The sequence below is a fragment of the Myxocyprinus asiaticus genome, chromosome 41 (assembly GCF_019703515.2).
Source record: "Myxocyprinus asiaticus isolate MX2 ecotype Aquarium Trade chromosome 41, UBuf_Myxa_2, whole genome shotgun sequence".
Taxonomy (NCBI): Eukaryota; Metazoa; Chordata; class Actinopteri; order Cypriniformes; family Catostomidae; genus Myxocyprinus; species Myxocyprinus asiaticus.
In genome coordinates, this window is record NC_059384.1 from 38,381,604 (window position 1) to 38,398,000 (window position 16,397).

Genomic DNA, 16,397 nt, shown 5'->3' on the forward strand with positions numbered 1-16,397 from the left:
GGGTTTGGCAGTAATATTTCTTTTTCTGAACGTAACAAATAACGAACCGTACCGAAACCGTGACCCTAAAACCGTGATACAAACCGAACCGTGAGAAATTTGAAGCGTTACACCTCTACTATCTATCTATATTGTAGTAAGCAGGGCAGGGTCGAACGGCTTCATGGGAAGAGCGAGGTCAGAGAGATATACGATTTCTATACGAGCGGGAGCCGGGTGAACAATCCACATAAAACTTTAATGCCACACTTTTCAGTGTACATCAAAACATAAACGTGCTTTTCTGCATATATATATATATATATATATATATATATATATATATATATATATATATATATATATTCATTTTTAATTGCTATTTTTTATTTTATTGCTAACTGATACATTTTACATTTTTGCTATAATTTAATATTATTATTTATTTGAAAAATATGTAGATCTGAAGATTATATTGTAATGAAGTCATTTACCATTTTTATATATCCCTAAAATTGCTTTAAATTAAATTAACAAATGTAATTCAGTGCATTAGGTGTTAAGTTGGTCTAGGTAGAGTTTAATGAGCACAGAAGTCATTTAGCCTTGTACTTTTGTTACAATTATGTGGCAATAGATCTCAGTTTCTTTTATTGTTGCATTTTTTTTCCTCTGTTCTCTTTCAATATAAATGAAGTACATTAACTTTTAGTCTGCATTCGTTATTCATAAGCAACTGTTTAAATAGCCTTTTGTGGTGAGCAGGGCAGAGCCGAGCGGCGTCTGGGCAGAGCGAGGCCGGGAAGATAAGTGGCAAATGACTTCCACCTGCGTGCCACACCGGTCTCATGTTCCAGCGAGGGGAGGCAGGAGTATTTAAGGAGAAGAGACAGTGGCAGACGGGAGAGAGATGTAGGAAGCTTATCCATGTGTCCGAATGTCATTATGATTTGACGCAGCTGGCTGAAAAGCAGTGCGTGTTTTTGTTTCTTTGGATGTTGAAAAGTGTTATTAAAATGTCTATTTGTTTGTCAAGCCGGTCCCAGCTTCCTCCTTTTCCATCTTTAAGTGTTACACCTTTAAATTATGTTGGGAAAATAAGGACATAAATTAGGTTAGACTACTGCATGTCCGCCTATAGAATAATCATTAAAAGCAAAAATTACCAACTGGTAACCAGCTATTATTCTTCGATGTTGTCACGACGGATTGGCACTGTTCCAAAGTTACGTTGTGGCAACAAATAAAGGAATTTCACTTTTCCGGTTGTCACAACGTAATCATTTACATTGCCACAACTAATGTTTGGTCATCAAATTACGGTGTAGTTAGAGTGGCCATGTAATTTGGTTAGCTGGAATTACAAAATGGCTGAATTTGCTGCTGCTTTTCTCAAATTTTGCTGCATATTTTGGGGTTGTTTTGCAGTTAAAACTCACAAATCATCATTATATGCATCTGTAATTGTGTTAATTACATTTTAAATGCAATTACATGTAAACATTTTAGAAAATAATGATGAAAAAATATTTATTAGGCATGTTATGCCAGCAGAGAAGGCTTTGCTAGCCCTGAGAAATCGCCACTGCGAACAAATACAATTAGAGTTCATATATTTGAGCATTTATGTACACATTTAAATTCCACAAGTGTTTAAAAAACAAGATACATATGAAAATTGTCATTTTTGTCATATTCTGTATATTACATATATTTACTGTATATAATTGACATTTTTATATCAGTAAAAACATTTATGAGCACTTACTTTCAGCATACAAATGTTCAGCATATATTGCCATTTTTAGATTCTTAGCCTAGGGGAGCGCGGGGCACAAACTAACACGGGGTTAGTTGTCACACATGTGGTTTAAATGTTTCCACACACGTTGGTAAGACGAAACTTCATTTGTTTACTTGTTGCCATATCAACACTGTGTAGATAAAAAAAAATTGCGGGAAAATCCGCTCCAGCAGCAGGAATTTGTGCGAGAGCACCGGTGACCAAGATGGCACAGCTCACGAATACCCATCGCACAACCCAACCATGAAACACTCGGTTTATATAGGAAGGAAACACACTGTGTGCCAGTGCTCACCATTAACAATCAGATCACCTGGTTACCCCACACTTGAGAGCGATTAAGAGAGAGAGAGAGAGAGAGATAAAGACAAAACACGTGCTCTACATACACACAAACAATACGGCCGAGAATCATTCAACAATGGAGCTTGGATGCCCTTATAAGCACAGACTTATCATACGAACACACCCTTCACTAGCCCATTGCAGCTCGCTGGATCTCAGCACTCAGAGTGGCAATTACAACACACTGGGTTAGGCTTAGCCTGGGTTTTTACATTTCAGTTTATATTTTTATTATATTTTATTTATATAAAATTTAATAAATATGTTTATTAACAATAAACTTTAAAATTCAAACATGCAAAATACCTCAAAACATGTGAATATACACAAAAAGGAATGATGAGATTTAATGCATTGCCATGGCAACAGTATTTAAGATATCAAGAATCCCTTCAGAATTTTAGATCTGCACTGTCTTGACATTATTCTAAAAAATGTTGAAGCAATTCAGGTTAACATAATAGGAATATTTCAAAGTCTGTTAAAAGTGACACACTTCCTTCCGCCAGTCGGTGGCGCTATGGCCGTGACCCACAATAGCCACATTAATGTGATCACCCTGCAAGGACAAACATTTGGCTCAATTTTTATGTAAAATCACATCACACATGCAGAACATATGAGACATATGGAAAAATCCTTTCGCAATTTAGCATCATCAATGTCTTGGCATGATGTCGCCCACATTTGGTACCTGTAACATGAAATCCCTGGGAGGAGTATATCAAATTCCAGAGCATGCATTTTTCAAACAATCCAAAATGGCCAACTTCCTTTTGGGCAGAGCTTATGACTGTCGGCGCGAAAGTTGTCCGGCTTGATGAGATCTATATATGTACAAAGTTTGGTGACTGTAGCTCAAAAGGGATGTGCTACACAGCCCCCTGAACATGCCCCACCTGTAACTTTGCCAAGCCCTAATGGCAGTCTCTGATGTGTGTGCAAACTTTCAAGAATTTTTACGTATGTTATGTACCCCAAAAGTACAGAAAACCTTGAAAATAATTATAAAAATAAATAACAAAATATTCAAAAAATAATAATCCTTAGAAGAACAATAGGGTCTCCGTACTTTCAGTGCTTGGGCCCTAATAATAATAATAATAATAATAATTGTGAAAAAAACATTTCAAAAACAATAGGGCTTTAGCACCACCTTCAGTGCTCTGACCCCAATAATAATCCTTAAAAGAACAATAGGGCTCCGCACTTTCAGTGCTTGGGCCCTAATAATAATAATCCTTAGAAGAACAATAGGGCCTTCACACTTTCAGTGCTTGGGCCCTAATAATAATAATCCTTAGAAGAACAATAGGGTCTTCACACTTTCAGTGCTTGGGCCCTAATAATAATAATCCTTAGAAGAACAACAGGGTCTTTGCACTTTCAGTGCTTGGGCCCTAATAATCTTTAGAAGAACAATAGGGCTCCGCACTTTCAGTGCTTGGGTCCTAACAAGACTTACTTTGGGAGAAAAACTGTGTTTATTGCCTCAATAACACATTTATAGTGTACTGTATCCTTAAACAGAAAATATAAATTTGATCATAAAGTCTCTACCTTATGTAAAAGCAAATAACACTTATTTTACCAAAATATCAATTTAAACTGTGCTACTCAACACCCTCACCCCCTTCCCTATTCGACGGCTAAACGTTGGTCGGTCCACCAGTCGGACAGCGAGGGGGAACCACTACGGATTTCCTCCCAATGCTCATTGAGCTAAGACTCCTCTGAATGTTTCCTTTTCTCCTGCGAGTGGCGGTGGATCATTCGCTCCTGTTTGGTCCGAGCGAGTAAAATGGCTGCTTTTATCCATGAAGCAGTGCTTTCAAAATCTGGAAAATAATCCTATTTGATTATTACAAGCGACGATTCAGTGCTCGCGAATCGCAAGATTTTGGTCACGGGCGCAATGGCTGACTACCCGGTGAAGTACTACACTACCCACAATCCACCTGAAGGGAGGTCCTTCATGGATCCACCAATCAGAGATCACAGAATGGCCGCCTGCTCTCAGGCACGAAATTCAACCACTGTCGATTCATTTAAATTTGAGTGTAATACCGGTTTATTGCCAGAGCTGCTGAGCCTGCACGAAAATGGAAGATCCAGAAAACATGTTTGTTAGTCAGAATCTGTAATAGTAAATATTTGTTCATGAAAACACACACACACACATATATATATATATATATATATATATATATATATATATATATATATATATATATACACACACTACCGGTCAAAGGTTTTGAAACACTTAGTCATTCATTATTATAATTTTATTTTCACATTTTAGAATAATAGTAAAGTCATCAAAACTATGGAATAACATAAATAGAACTATGGGAATTATGTTGTGACTAAACAAAATCCAAAATAAATCAAAACTGTGATATATTTTAGCACTTTCAAAGTAGTCACCCTTTGCCTAGAATATGCAGACATGTACTCTTGACATTTTCTTAACCAACTTCTTGAGGTATCACCCTGGGATGCTTTCTAAACAGTATTGAAGGAGTTCCCATCTATGTTGGGCACTTATTGGCTGCTTTTCTTTATTATTTGTTCAAAGTCATCAATTAAAATAAAATTTTTAGTTTTAATTACATTTTAGTTTTATAATGAAATAAATTAATATGGTGGCACAATTATATTTTTGTCTACAAAACTAATTTCAAACATTTAAGCATACGCCTTCAGATCAAAAGATTTTTAAGATCATGAGAAACATTTCAGTCAAGTGTTTCAAAACTTTTGACCGGTAGTGTGTGTGTGTGTGTGTGTGTGTGTGTGTGTGTGTATATATATATATATATATATATATATATATATATATATTTCATTTGTAATATACACAATTGAGTCCTTTTTTTCTTTTTTAAATCATAAATATGTTAAGGCTATAAACAATTTTTCTATCAATGTAGGCTGCTCTTATTATTATGTGTTATTAATATCTGTATCAAGCATACAACAAAATTTAACAAACCAGCCCTTACACAAAATTTGTCACTGTAGCTCAAAGTCCAATGCCCATAAAAACATTTACAATGTATACATAGTTTCATTGTTTGTTAATGTATGTAAGCATGCATTTACTATTTACAAATCATTTATTAATTATTTAATTAATTATTAAATAAAAAATAAATGATTTGTAAATAGTAAATGCATGCTAACATACATTAACAAACAAACAGTAAATGTGTGGCTTTTAGAGTCATTGGTTACTAATTGGATATTAATAAATAATTAAAAACATAAATAGTGTATGAAGTGGTGAAAAACACTCATAATTTCTGAAACCATTTGTAAATGTAAAAAAATGCATGATCTCATTTATAAATCATTTATGAAAAAGTTTAATGACATTTTAAGCATTCAAATGTACATTAAAGAATAATCTGTTAATCATTATGTAACATTTGTTAAAATCACTTAGATGTTAAAAAGTGCAAAGCCATTAAGAATTTTAATTTACATTACATAATGTTTAACAGATTATTAGTTAATGTTAGTTAAATTCATTAGTAAACATTAACAAACACATTATCTCATATTTCGAACTATTTGAATATACATTAACTAATTATTTGTTAAACATTATTTAATGTTTGCCAAACCTGTATAACTTTTTTCCGTGAATAAGCAAAAGAAGAATTCTCTCTTTTTATCAGGGCCGCTCTTTTCCATATTACGTAAGTGAAAGGGGACTGGGGCTGTGAAGCACCAAAATGAGAAAAAAGCACCATAAATGTACCATATATCTATCATAATAGTGGTTCATGACTTGTGCGCTATTTTCCAATCGTTTTAAACTCATTCACTGGTATTGTCCCCCTCCGGTGAAGCTCTGATAACAAAAATGGTAGGGCAACGCCAATTGACGCTATTGACGGCAAATATCATACAGGTGCATCTCAATAAATTAGAATGTCGTGGAAAAGTTCATTTATTTCAGTAATTCAACTCAAATTGTGAAACTCGTGTATTAAATAAATTCAGTGCACACAGACTGAAGTAGTTTAAGTCTTTGGTTCTTTTAATTGTGATGATTTTGGCTCACATTTAACAAAAACCCACCAATTCACTATCTCAAAAAATTAGAATACATCATAAGACCAATAAAAAAAAATTTTTAGTGAATTGTTGGCCTTCTGGAAAGTATGTTCATTTACTGTATATGTACTCAATACTTGGTAGGGGCTCCTTTTGCTTTAATTACTGCCTCAATTCGGCGTGGCATGGAGGTGATCAGTTTGTGGCACTGCTGAGGTGGTATGGAAGCCCAGGTTTCTTTAACAGTGGCCTTCAGCTCATCTGCATTTTTTGGTCTCTTGTTTCTCATTTTCCTCTTGACAATACCCCATAGATTCTCTATGGGGTTCAGGTCTGGTGAGTTTGCTGGCCAGTCAAGCACACCAACACCATGGTCATTTAACCAACTTTTGGTGCTTTTGGCAGTGTGGGCAGGTGCCAAATCCTGCTGGAAAATGAAATCAGCATCTTTCAGCAGAAGGAAGCATGAAGTGCTCCAAAATTTCTTGGTAAATGAGTGCAGTGACTTTGGTTTTCAAAAAACACAATGGACCTACACCAGCAGATGACATTGCACCCCAAATCATCACAGACTGTGGAAACTTAACACTGGACTTCAAGCAACTTGGGCTATGAGCTTCTCCACCCTTCCTCCAGACTCGAGGACCTTGGTTTCCAAATGAAATACAAAACTTGCTCTCATCTGAAAAGAGGACTTTGGAACACTGGGCAACAGTCCAGTTCTTCTTCTCCTTAGCCCAGGTAAGACGCCTTTGACGTTGTCTGTGGTTCAGGAGTGGCTTAACAAGAGGAATACGACAACTGTAGCCAAATTCCTTGACATGTCTGTGTGTGGTGGCTCTTGATGCCTTGACCCCAGCCTCAGTCCATTCCTTGTGAAGTTCACCCAAATTCTTGAATCGATTTTGCTTGACAATCCTCATAAGGCTGCGGTTCTCTCGGTTGGTTGTGCATCTTTTTCTTCCACACTTTTTCCTTCCACTCAACTTTCTGTTAACATGCTTGGATACAGCACTCTGTGAACAGCCAGCTTCTTTGGCAATGAATGTTTGTGGCTTACCCTCCTTGTGAAGGGTGTCAATGATTGTCTTCTGGACAACTGTCAGATCAGCAGTCTTCCCCATGATTGTGTAGCCTAGTGAACCAAACTGAGCGACCATTTTGAAGGCTCAGGAAACCTTTGCATGTGTTTTGAGTTGATTAGCTGATTGGCATGTCACCATATTCTAATTTTTTGAGATAGTGAATTGGTGGGTTTTTGTTAAATGTGAGCCAAAATCATCACAATTAAAAGAACCAAAGACTTAAACAACTTCAGTCAGTGTGCATTGAATTTATTTAATACATGAGTTTCACAATTTGAGTTGAATTACTGAAATAAATGAACTTTTCCACGACATTCTAATTAATTGAGATGCACCTGTAAGCTTGATTGTCTCGTGACAATGTCAAACCTGACACAGCTTCTATAGTGGTTTTGGAGTTTGACATTGGAATAGAGCAGCCGGGATATTCTTCATAAATTCCCCTTTTGTGTTTTATGTTAGAAAGGTCATATGAGTTTAAAATGACATAAGGTAAGTAAATACAGACAGATTTTTTTTTTTTTTTTCAGGTGAACTATCCCTTTAAATGTGAAATTCTCAATTAATTTCATGCCACTACTATGTTGGACAGCAATAGTCATGATGCTCACCTGCAAGTGTGATGAAGCACACAGACAAGCCGAGCACCGTCTGCATGCTGATATCCAGAGTGAGCGCCTGGGCTTCCACACCACCAGACGGACAGTGACCACTGGGCTGACATGCACACACGCTGATGGTGAGCGTACTGGTGCCGGACAGCACTGGGGAACCACTGTCTCGGATCACCACAGGCAGATAATACTGCCTACGCTCATGACGGGTAAAGCTGCTGCGACGTGCCAGAATGCTTGCTGTGTTATCTTTCACACAAAGAAGGATCTGATTATCATACAACTATATACAGAGACAAGTGTTACATTCTGCTGACTTAAATGAAGTGATCACAATAGTCTTGTGGATCAGACTTTATGCCAACAGTCAAAACTCTGGCTCTGCATTGCAGCTTATTCTTGCTAAGAACTGCCCACTTATACAGCAAGAGACCATCTGGTTGACATGTTAAGCCACCAACCATAGTTTTTGTTTTAACGTGACATTTTGGGTGAAAGGTTGTACAGAAAACACAGACCAACAGCAGAAAATTTGTATTTCTATCAAACATTAGAATGTCTGTCCTCAAGTAAAATGTTTTTACTCAAGTAAAAAGTACTTATTATGTCACAGACAAAATTAAAAACAAAGTACTTCTGCTCGTGGATTTAATTGTTACTAAATGCCTTAAACAAAACTTTATTCTTCAAAGATACTTTCAAGAATTAAATGTAATGCCACTAACCTAGAAACTCAAATCACAAAGTGATTATTTTTTTATTTTTTTCTCAAAAGTGCTTGTAATTAGATTAAAGTTCCTTTTTTACATATTGCATGATTAAAAAAAATCATCATACTGTACATGAGCCAACAGTAATAATTAGTGTATAATTTACTGAAAAAATTAAAAGACATGGGTAATTTAACATAGTGTTAGTTTTTCCCCTTTTTCCCCCCTTTTTCGAGTACCTTTTCTCAGTGACAGACAAATAGCAATTTGCTGTTTGATTTTATGTTTATTAATGTTTAATAAAAGGAGTTTTAATTTGTTCTTAATTCGATTTAGGAAAACATGCAATAAGTATTCCAAAAATGTATCAGATTAGATTACCTATAAGTGTAATCTAGAAGATTTAGTCACTGATTACAATTTTAGTCATGTCATTTGTTATCAGTACCGATTTTGTTTCCTCTGATTGTTGTGTGCAATATGCATCTGAGGCTGAGACTGAATTATTTATTTATATATTATTAAATAGATAATGTATAATGTTTCAAAACTACAACCTGTTTGAATATCATAAATATAGTTTGAAAAAATGTTTGCATTATTGATCTGCCCACTGACACCTTTCATAGAAATAATACACAGAAGGCTCATTTAAAGCTGAAGTGTGTAACTTTTTCAGTGTAAAAATACTTTCTCTAACCCAGCTTATTATGCAGAGACATCTATAAGTAAGCCATTAAAAGTTTAATGGGGGCATATTCAGAAAGCTCTTTTGAAAACAATATTTATTTTTGTAATTCCGTTAGGTGGCGCAGAAATTGCACAATTCAGCTTTAATAATGTACAGTACCTTGGTTGTCTCTGATGGTGAAGTTCGGGTTGATGTGTTTGTCTGGTACCATGGAGAAGTAGAAATGATGACCGTCTACTGGATCATCTGCATCAGTGGCACTGATTAACTCAATGAGCTTCAAAGAACACACATTGAGAACATACTATATCATCTGTACATGGCTCACTGTGTTCTATGTATATGGAACATTGCTTTTGACTACACTGCTCTGAAAAATTCTGTAACTTCACAGTTTGTCAGAATTGAGTTAAGACAGAAATCTGGTCTCTTTGATGTTCAGATTCAATACTATCTTACAATCCACATTTGGCTGGATAATCAAAAAACTTTTAAGCCATTTTTCAAAATTTCAGTGTTGGCATAGGTACTGCATCTTGGATTTGGAGGGCTGTACAGTGTATTTTTAAAGCTACACCATCAGACCTTATCAGACCTCCAGAGACCACAACAAACCCAATTAGACCAGATAAAACCTAATGCATGTTTGGTTGCTAGGCATTTTCAGGGTGTTCTGGCTGATTACTACATACAGTAGATATACATACGTAGATACCTTATTAGCAGCTGTTTCAATGAACCGTGATATGTTGGCGCGTCTGCCATATTGGAAAGGTTAGGAGCTGTTTGTCAACACATGAAAGTATATGGTCTGCAACAGTCTGGAGTCTTTTCCAACCAACTTTCATATTATCTGATTTTCCATAAACATTGGGCAACATTTTAGATTATATAAAATTCCAAATTTAACTGAATATTGGTAAAAACATAATAAATAAATCTCACCTGATGCAATTTCCTGACTTCTAAAACATTTTTTTTCATAGCAAACTGAAAATGAAGTCCTCTACGACTGAATATATTATGGCAAACAAACATCATGGTTACTTGTGTAACCTCCATTCCCTGATGGAGGGAACGAGACGTTGTGTCGATGTAGGACACTAGGGGTCACTCTTGGGAGCTCGAGACACCTCTGGTCTTTGATAAAAGGCCAATGAAAATTGGCGAGTGGTATTTGCATGCCACTCCCCCGGACATATGGGTATAAAAGGAGCTGGTATGCAACCACTCATTCAGGTTTTATGCTGAGGAGCCGATATAAGGTCCGGCCATTTCAGCGGGTAGTTCAGCGTTGTGGCAGGAGGGACACAACATCTCGTTCCCTCCATCAGGGAATGGAGGTTACACAAGTAACCATGACGTTCCCTATCTGTCACTCACTCGACGTTGTGTCGATGTAGTGACACTAGGGATCACTATACGAAACGCCACAATTGGCTGAACTGTGTTACGTGAACTGGCGGTTTGTGGTGGGCAGACTACTGTGTGCCTCATAGCCAGCACACCAGGTCGACACGTAACCTCCCCCAACATATTTATGAGTCGACCACTCAAGAGATAGAGACAGGCTTAACCCAGCCGTGGCCTCTTTTGCCCTTCTCTTTTTCCACTCCCTAAAAAAGAAGGGGGATTATCCGACTGGGCCGCCAGGTCTAGTCGGGGGGGGGGGGTGTCCCTCCCAAGGGGAAGACACCGTGGAGACCACACCTCGCCCAAAGAGAGGGGGGATATTTAAGTGGAAGAATATGTCACATGGTCTTTCCAACCATGTGGAGAGTCTTCAAGGTAGATCCTACCCAACGGGGGAGGAGTTACTACAAAAACAGAGACTGGGGCAGAGGGGCTCTGCCCAAGGAAGACACACAAGGGGTTAGCCTTACAGGGAACCGCCACATGCGGAGCACCTACCCCAGAGCAGGACTCTTAGTTAGCACGTGTCTCTCCAAAAACTCGACTGCCACAGGGCTCGGAGGAAGTCAACCAGGGAACAAAGTTTGTGAACACTACTGGGAATTAATGGCACACATCTTCAGCTCAAACGGAGGTGGAAGGTGCTATGTCCAAGCGATACACCCAGCCGGCTATCCCGGGCTTATCCGCTTGTATTGCGTGCCGCTACCTGGGATGAAACCGGTTCAACCCAGAGGATGTAGAACCTTGCAAAGGTGTTGGGTGTTGCCCAGCCTGCTGCTCTGCAAATGTCTGTTAGAGAGGCACCCCTGGCCAGTGCCCAGGAAGCCGCTAAAACCCTGGTAGAATGGGCTCGTAGCCCTACCGGGGGCAGCATGTCCTGGCCGTGATATGCCATAGTTATGGTATCAATGAGCCAGTGGGCAATCCTCTACTTGGAGACAGTGCTTCCTTTCCGCTGTGCACCAAAACAGACAAAGAGCTGCTCAGAGATCCTAAAGCTCTGCGTGCGATCCAAATAGATGCGTAAAGTGGGCACTGGACACAGCAATGACAGGGCTGGGTCTGCCTCCTCCTGGGGCAGTGCTTGCAGGTTCACCACCTGGTCCCTAAAGGGGTGGTGGGAACCTTGGGCACATAGCCCGGTCAGGGTCTCAGGATCACGTGAGAGTAACTCGGACCGAACTCCAGGCACGTTTCGCTGACAGAGAACGCTTGCAGGTCTCCTACCCTCTTGATGGAAGTGAGCGCAGTCAGGAGGGCAGTCTTCAAGGAGAGTGCCTTAAGCTTGGCTGACTGCAAAGGCTCAAAGGGGGCTCTCTGTAGACCCTGAAGAACTACAGAGAGGTCCCATGAGGGAACGAGGCACGGTCTGGAGGGATTCAGCCTCCTGGCACCTCTTAGGAACCTGATGATCAGGTCGTGCTTCCCTAAGGACTTACCGTCGACTGCGTCATGATGTGCTGCTATGGCGGCATCGTAGACCTTCAAGGTGGAAGGGGACAGCCTCCCTTCCCACCTCTACTGCAGGAAGGAAAACACTGATCTGACTGCGCATCTCTGGGGTCTTCCCGTCGGGAAGAACACCACTTAGCGAACAGACGCCACTTAAAGGCATACAGGCGCCTCGTAGAGGGGGCCCTAGCTTGAGTGATCATGTCTACCACCGCATCCTGTCCAGGGGCCAGACATGGAGATTCCAGAGGTCTGGTCGCGGGTGCCAGAGGGTGCCACGTCCCTGAGAAAGAAGGTCCTTCCTCAGGGGAATTCACCGGGGGGGGGGGGGCTGTCACGAGGAGTGTGAGGTCTGAGAACCACGTCTGGGTGGGCCAGTAGGGTGCTACCAGGATGACCTGCTCCTCGTCCTCTCTGACCTTGCACAGGGTCTGTGCAAGTAGGCTCACTGTGGGAAACATATTTGCGCAGGCCAGGGGGCCAGCTGTGTGCCAGCGTGTCTATGCCGAGGGGAGCCTCGGTGAGGGTGTACCAGAGCAGGCAGTGGGAGGATTCTTGGGAGGCGAACAGTTCCACCTGTGCCCGTCCGAATCGACTCCAAATCAGCTGGACCACCTGAGGGTGGAGACTCCACTCTCCCCTGAGGGTAACCTGCCGTGACAGTGCGTCCGCTGTAGTGTTGAGGTTGCCCGGGATGTGAGTGGCTCGCAGCGACTTGAAGTGACTTGAATCCGAGTTGTGACATACAACGAGAGCGCAGATCGCCTTGGCGGTTGACATATGCTACCGTTGCCGTGTTGTCTGTCCGAACTAACACGTGCTTGCCCTGGATCAATGGCCGAAACCTCTGCAGGGCGAGCAGAATTGCCAGCAACTCGAGGCAGTTGATGTGCCAATGCAGTCGCGGGCCCGTCCACAGGCTGGCGGCTGCATGCCCGTTGCAAACAGCGCCCCAGCCCATTTTGGAGGTGTCTGTCGTGACCACGACGTGCCTGGAGACCAGTTCTAGAGGAACACCTGCCCGTAGAAACGAGAGGTCGGTCCAAGGGCTGAAAAGACAGTGGGACTCAAGTCTGAAGCCAGTGCTGAAGCGGTCTCATATGCATCAACCCGAGCGGGGTGGCTACCCCCGAGGATGCCATATGCCCCAGGAGCATCTGAAAAAATTTCAGTGGAACCGCTGTTTTCTGTTTGAACACCTTTAAACAGGCCAGCACCGACTGGGCGCGCTCATTCGTAAGGCGCGCCGTCAAAGAGACCGAGTTCAGCTCCAAACCGAGAAAAGAGATGCTCTGAACTGGGAGAAGCTTGCTCTTTTCCCAGTTGACCCGAAACCCTAGTCGGCTAAGGTGTGAGAGCACCAAGTCCCTGTGTGCGCACAACATGTCTCGAGAGTGAGCTAGGATTAGCCAGTCGTCGAGATAGTTGAGAATGCGAATGCCCACCTCCCTTAACGGGGCAAGGGTGGCCTCTGCGACCTGCGCTCAAGAGCTCATCATCTTCGCGGGGTCCAAACAAGAATCCAGACTCGCCGTGAGACGAGCCGGCGAACTCATCCGGAAGCCCGACTGGGGCAGACGAGCGTACTGGGGAATGAGAGGTCCACGGGGGGATACCCGGCAGAGGCGATCCCATTGGGGTCCCCAAATCGCCCCCAGTACTAGCCACGCTGGCCTCATACCCGTAGGTAGAAGGACCGAGGCGGTTTACGAAAGCAAGCCGTGACCGCAACGTTGCCATGGTCATGTTCTCGCAATGAGAACATGAACCATCCACAAACACTGCCTCCGTGTGGGTCGCGCCCAGACACGAAAGACAGCGATCATGGCCATCCGAAGTTGAGAGATAACGACCGCAACCAGGAATAACACACAATCGGAAAGGCATCTTTAAAAAGACGCTCTGTGTGCCGCTCTTTTAGAGAAATATACTCTTTTAGAGGAAAAAGCTAGAAAATATACTCTCTTTGTTTTCTGCCGAAGCGCCCAGGGGCGTTCTCTGCAGTGCACCAGTGCAGAGGAGGGAGAAGCCGCAGAAATGCGCCGTCAGATCCAGCAGAGGTGAATGAACAGTAGAATTCAGCTCAGTGAGCATGACCGTTCAGCTCCGAAGAGAAAATCTGAATGAGTTGTTGCATACCAGCTCCTTTTATACCCGTATGTCCGGGGGAGTGGCATGCAAATACCACTTGCCAATTTTCATTGGCCTTTTATCAAAGACCAGAGATGTCTCGGGCTCCCAAGAGTGACCCCTAGTGTCACTACATCGACACAACATCGAGTGAGTGACAGATAGGGAACTGAATATTAGCACTCAATAAGTCATTCATTATTTGATTAACTGTTTCCACACAAAAGCAGTTTATGCAGCTCGGTCTGAGGCATCTCCTCCACTTACATTCAAACAGCTGTCCTTGTTGACCGTTCCAAGATGGTGACATATTCAAACCAGCCAAATAAGACATCTATGTATGTATGTCTATGGATTGCTAGATGTTGCTGAGGTCCTCTAGCTGGTTACTAGGCTTTTCTGACTTGTTGCTAGGCTTTGATATGGCTCTCTGACTCCGTGCTAAGCATTGCTAGGGTGTTCTGGCTTGTTGTTAGGGTGTATGACTGATTTTTTGGCATTGCTATGGTGGTGTTGTTGTTTTCTAAGCGTTGCTAAGGTGCTCAGTCAGCCAGCCAGACAGACTGACCGATAGATAGATAAAAAACAAATGTATCATAAAAGTAGTACATGCAACTATTCCATAGTCCAAGTCATATGAAGACAATTTAAGTTGTGTTCCTGTGAAAATCTTGACATCCATTGTACATTCATAAGCATTATGGAAATATATAAGTGAAGGTAGCTCACAGTGGCATGCGTGTTCATGCGAGGACTGGTGTTGTTTTTAACACTAAACAATGCCTGATCTTAATGAACACATGGTAAAATATCTTTTGTGTTCCGCATCAGTAAGATAGTCTTGCACACGTACGGGTGTGTGTTTGGTGTGTATTACCTCTCCTGCCTGTGTATCTTCACACACATAAGGCTGATAGTGTTGTGATAGGGTGGGTATGTTGTCGTTGATGTCAAGAACCATGATAATCACAGACACTGAAGAGAACAACTGACCATCACCTGAAATAATACATAAACATGTCTATCTCATCCTTTTTCATTACTCATCGTAATGTACTCATCCTCTAGTAGTACAATTTATGCTTTCTTTTTGTGTGTATTTGTTTTCATGTTTTCACTATATCTAGTTATTTGAAGCCCTACATATGGAAAGGTTAATTTAAATTATCCAGTGGGGTCCAAAAGTGTGAGAAGTCTGCTCACTGATCTCTCTGGCGTTGATGGTCAGATTGTGCCATGCCACAGTCTCTCGATCCAAAGACTCAGCCACATACACTGTACCATTTCTGAAGTCAATTCTGAACATGTGACTGGTGTCAGTGCACTGTGAAATGCTGTATCTGTTTAAGGAAAACATTACAACATTGTTATTTAATTGTTCATTACATTAAATTTCCTTGCGCATAGTAGTACGTGCAGACTTTACAAAAAACATCAGCCAAACACACGTTGTATTAAGCAGATGGCAAACACTCAGTACATTTACACAGACACTAGAAAGCAGCTTATTGCAAGAAAGCATCGTATTGTAAGAAAGCAGTGTTCCACTTTACATGCACTGTATAAGCGGTGTACACTTTATGCCTGTATACATGCGGCTCAGTCAGTAAGAAGCTTTCTCCACGGCAATGTAATTTCCCTGCGACATTTGTGTAAATAACAAGCATGGTATCCAAGGAAGAATTCACTGTTTTATTGCTTTACTTTCAGATATTGTTGCTGTGTTTGTAACCTTAAAGGATCAGTTCACCAAAAAATGTAAATTCAATCATTGTTTATTCACCCCTGTGTTGTTATAACCCCATATGACTTTCTTTCTTTTTCTTAACACAAAGGGAGAAATTGTGAAAATGTTTTTTGCTCAGTGATGTCATACAATGGCAGTTTATGGTGACCACCTCTTCAAGCTTCAAAAGGACACAAAGTATAATTCAGAAGTCTAATAAATAATTCCATGAGACTCTTGATTGTTATGAAAGCATTCAATAAGGTTTGGTGAGAAACAAACTGAAAACTAATGTATTATTTAGTAAAAATGTTCATTGACTGTTGATCTCCTGTGCGCGTTCATGATAGGGCATGAGAGCAACGGTTCAGTCAGCC

At 40.8% G+C, this 16,397-nt stretch overlaps 1 protein-coding gene and 1 long non-coding RNA gene across 5 annotated transcripts in view; one reads left to right on the forward strand and one right to left on the reverse strand.

Moving 5' to 3' along the window:
• Positions 1-16,397, reverse strand: part of cdh19 (cadherin 19, type 2) — a 248,357-nt gene that overhangs the window by 73,940 nt on the left and 158,020 nt on the right. For 3 of the 4 annotated variants that reach the window (XM_051683042.1, XM_051683044.1, XM_051683043.1), the window contains exons 8-11: positions 15,498-15,634; positions 15,172-15,293; positions 9,456-9,573; positions 7,893-8,144 (exon numbers count right to left, since the gene is read on the reverse strand). In XM_051683042.1, the coding sequence (XP_051539002.1) occupies positions 7,893-8,144; positions 9,456-9,573; positions 15,172-15,293; positions 15,498-15,634 (629 nt within the window). Of the gene's footprint in view, positions 1-2,609; positions 2,688-7,892; positions 8,145-9,455; positions 9,574-15,171; positions 15,294-15,497; positions 15,635-16,397 lie in introns of those variants that run through there. The other variant, XM_051683045.1, reaches the window with a different exon arrangement.
• The window catches only part of LOC127432194 (uncharacterized), a 494,148-nt gene that overhangs the window by 25,938 nt on the left and 451,813 nt on the right, over positions 1-16,397 (forward strand). The window lies entirely within an intron of this gene.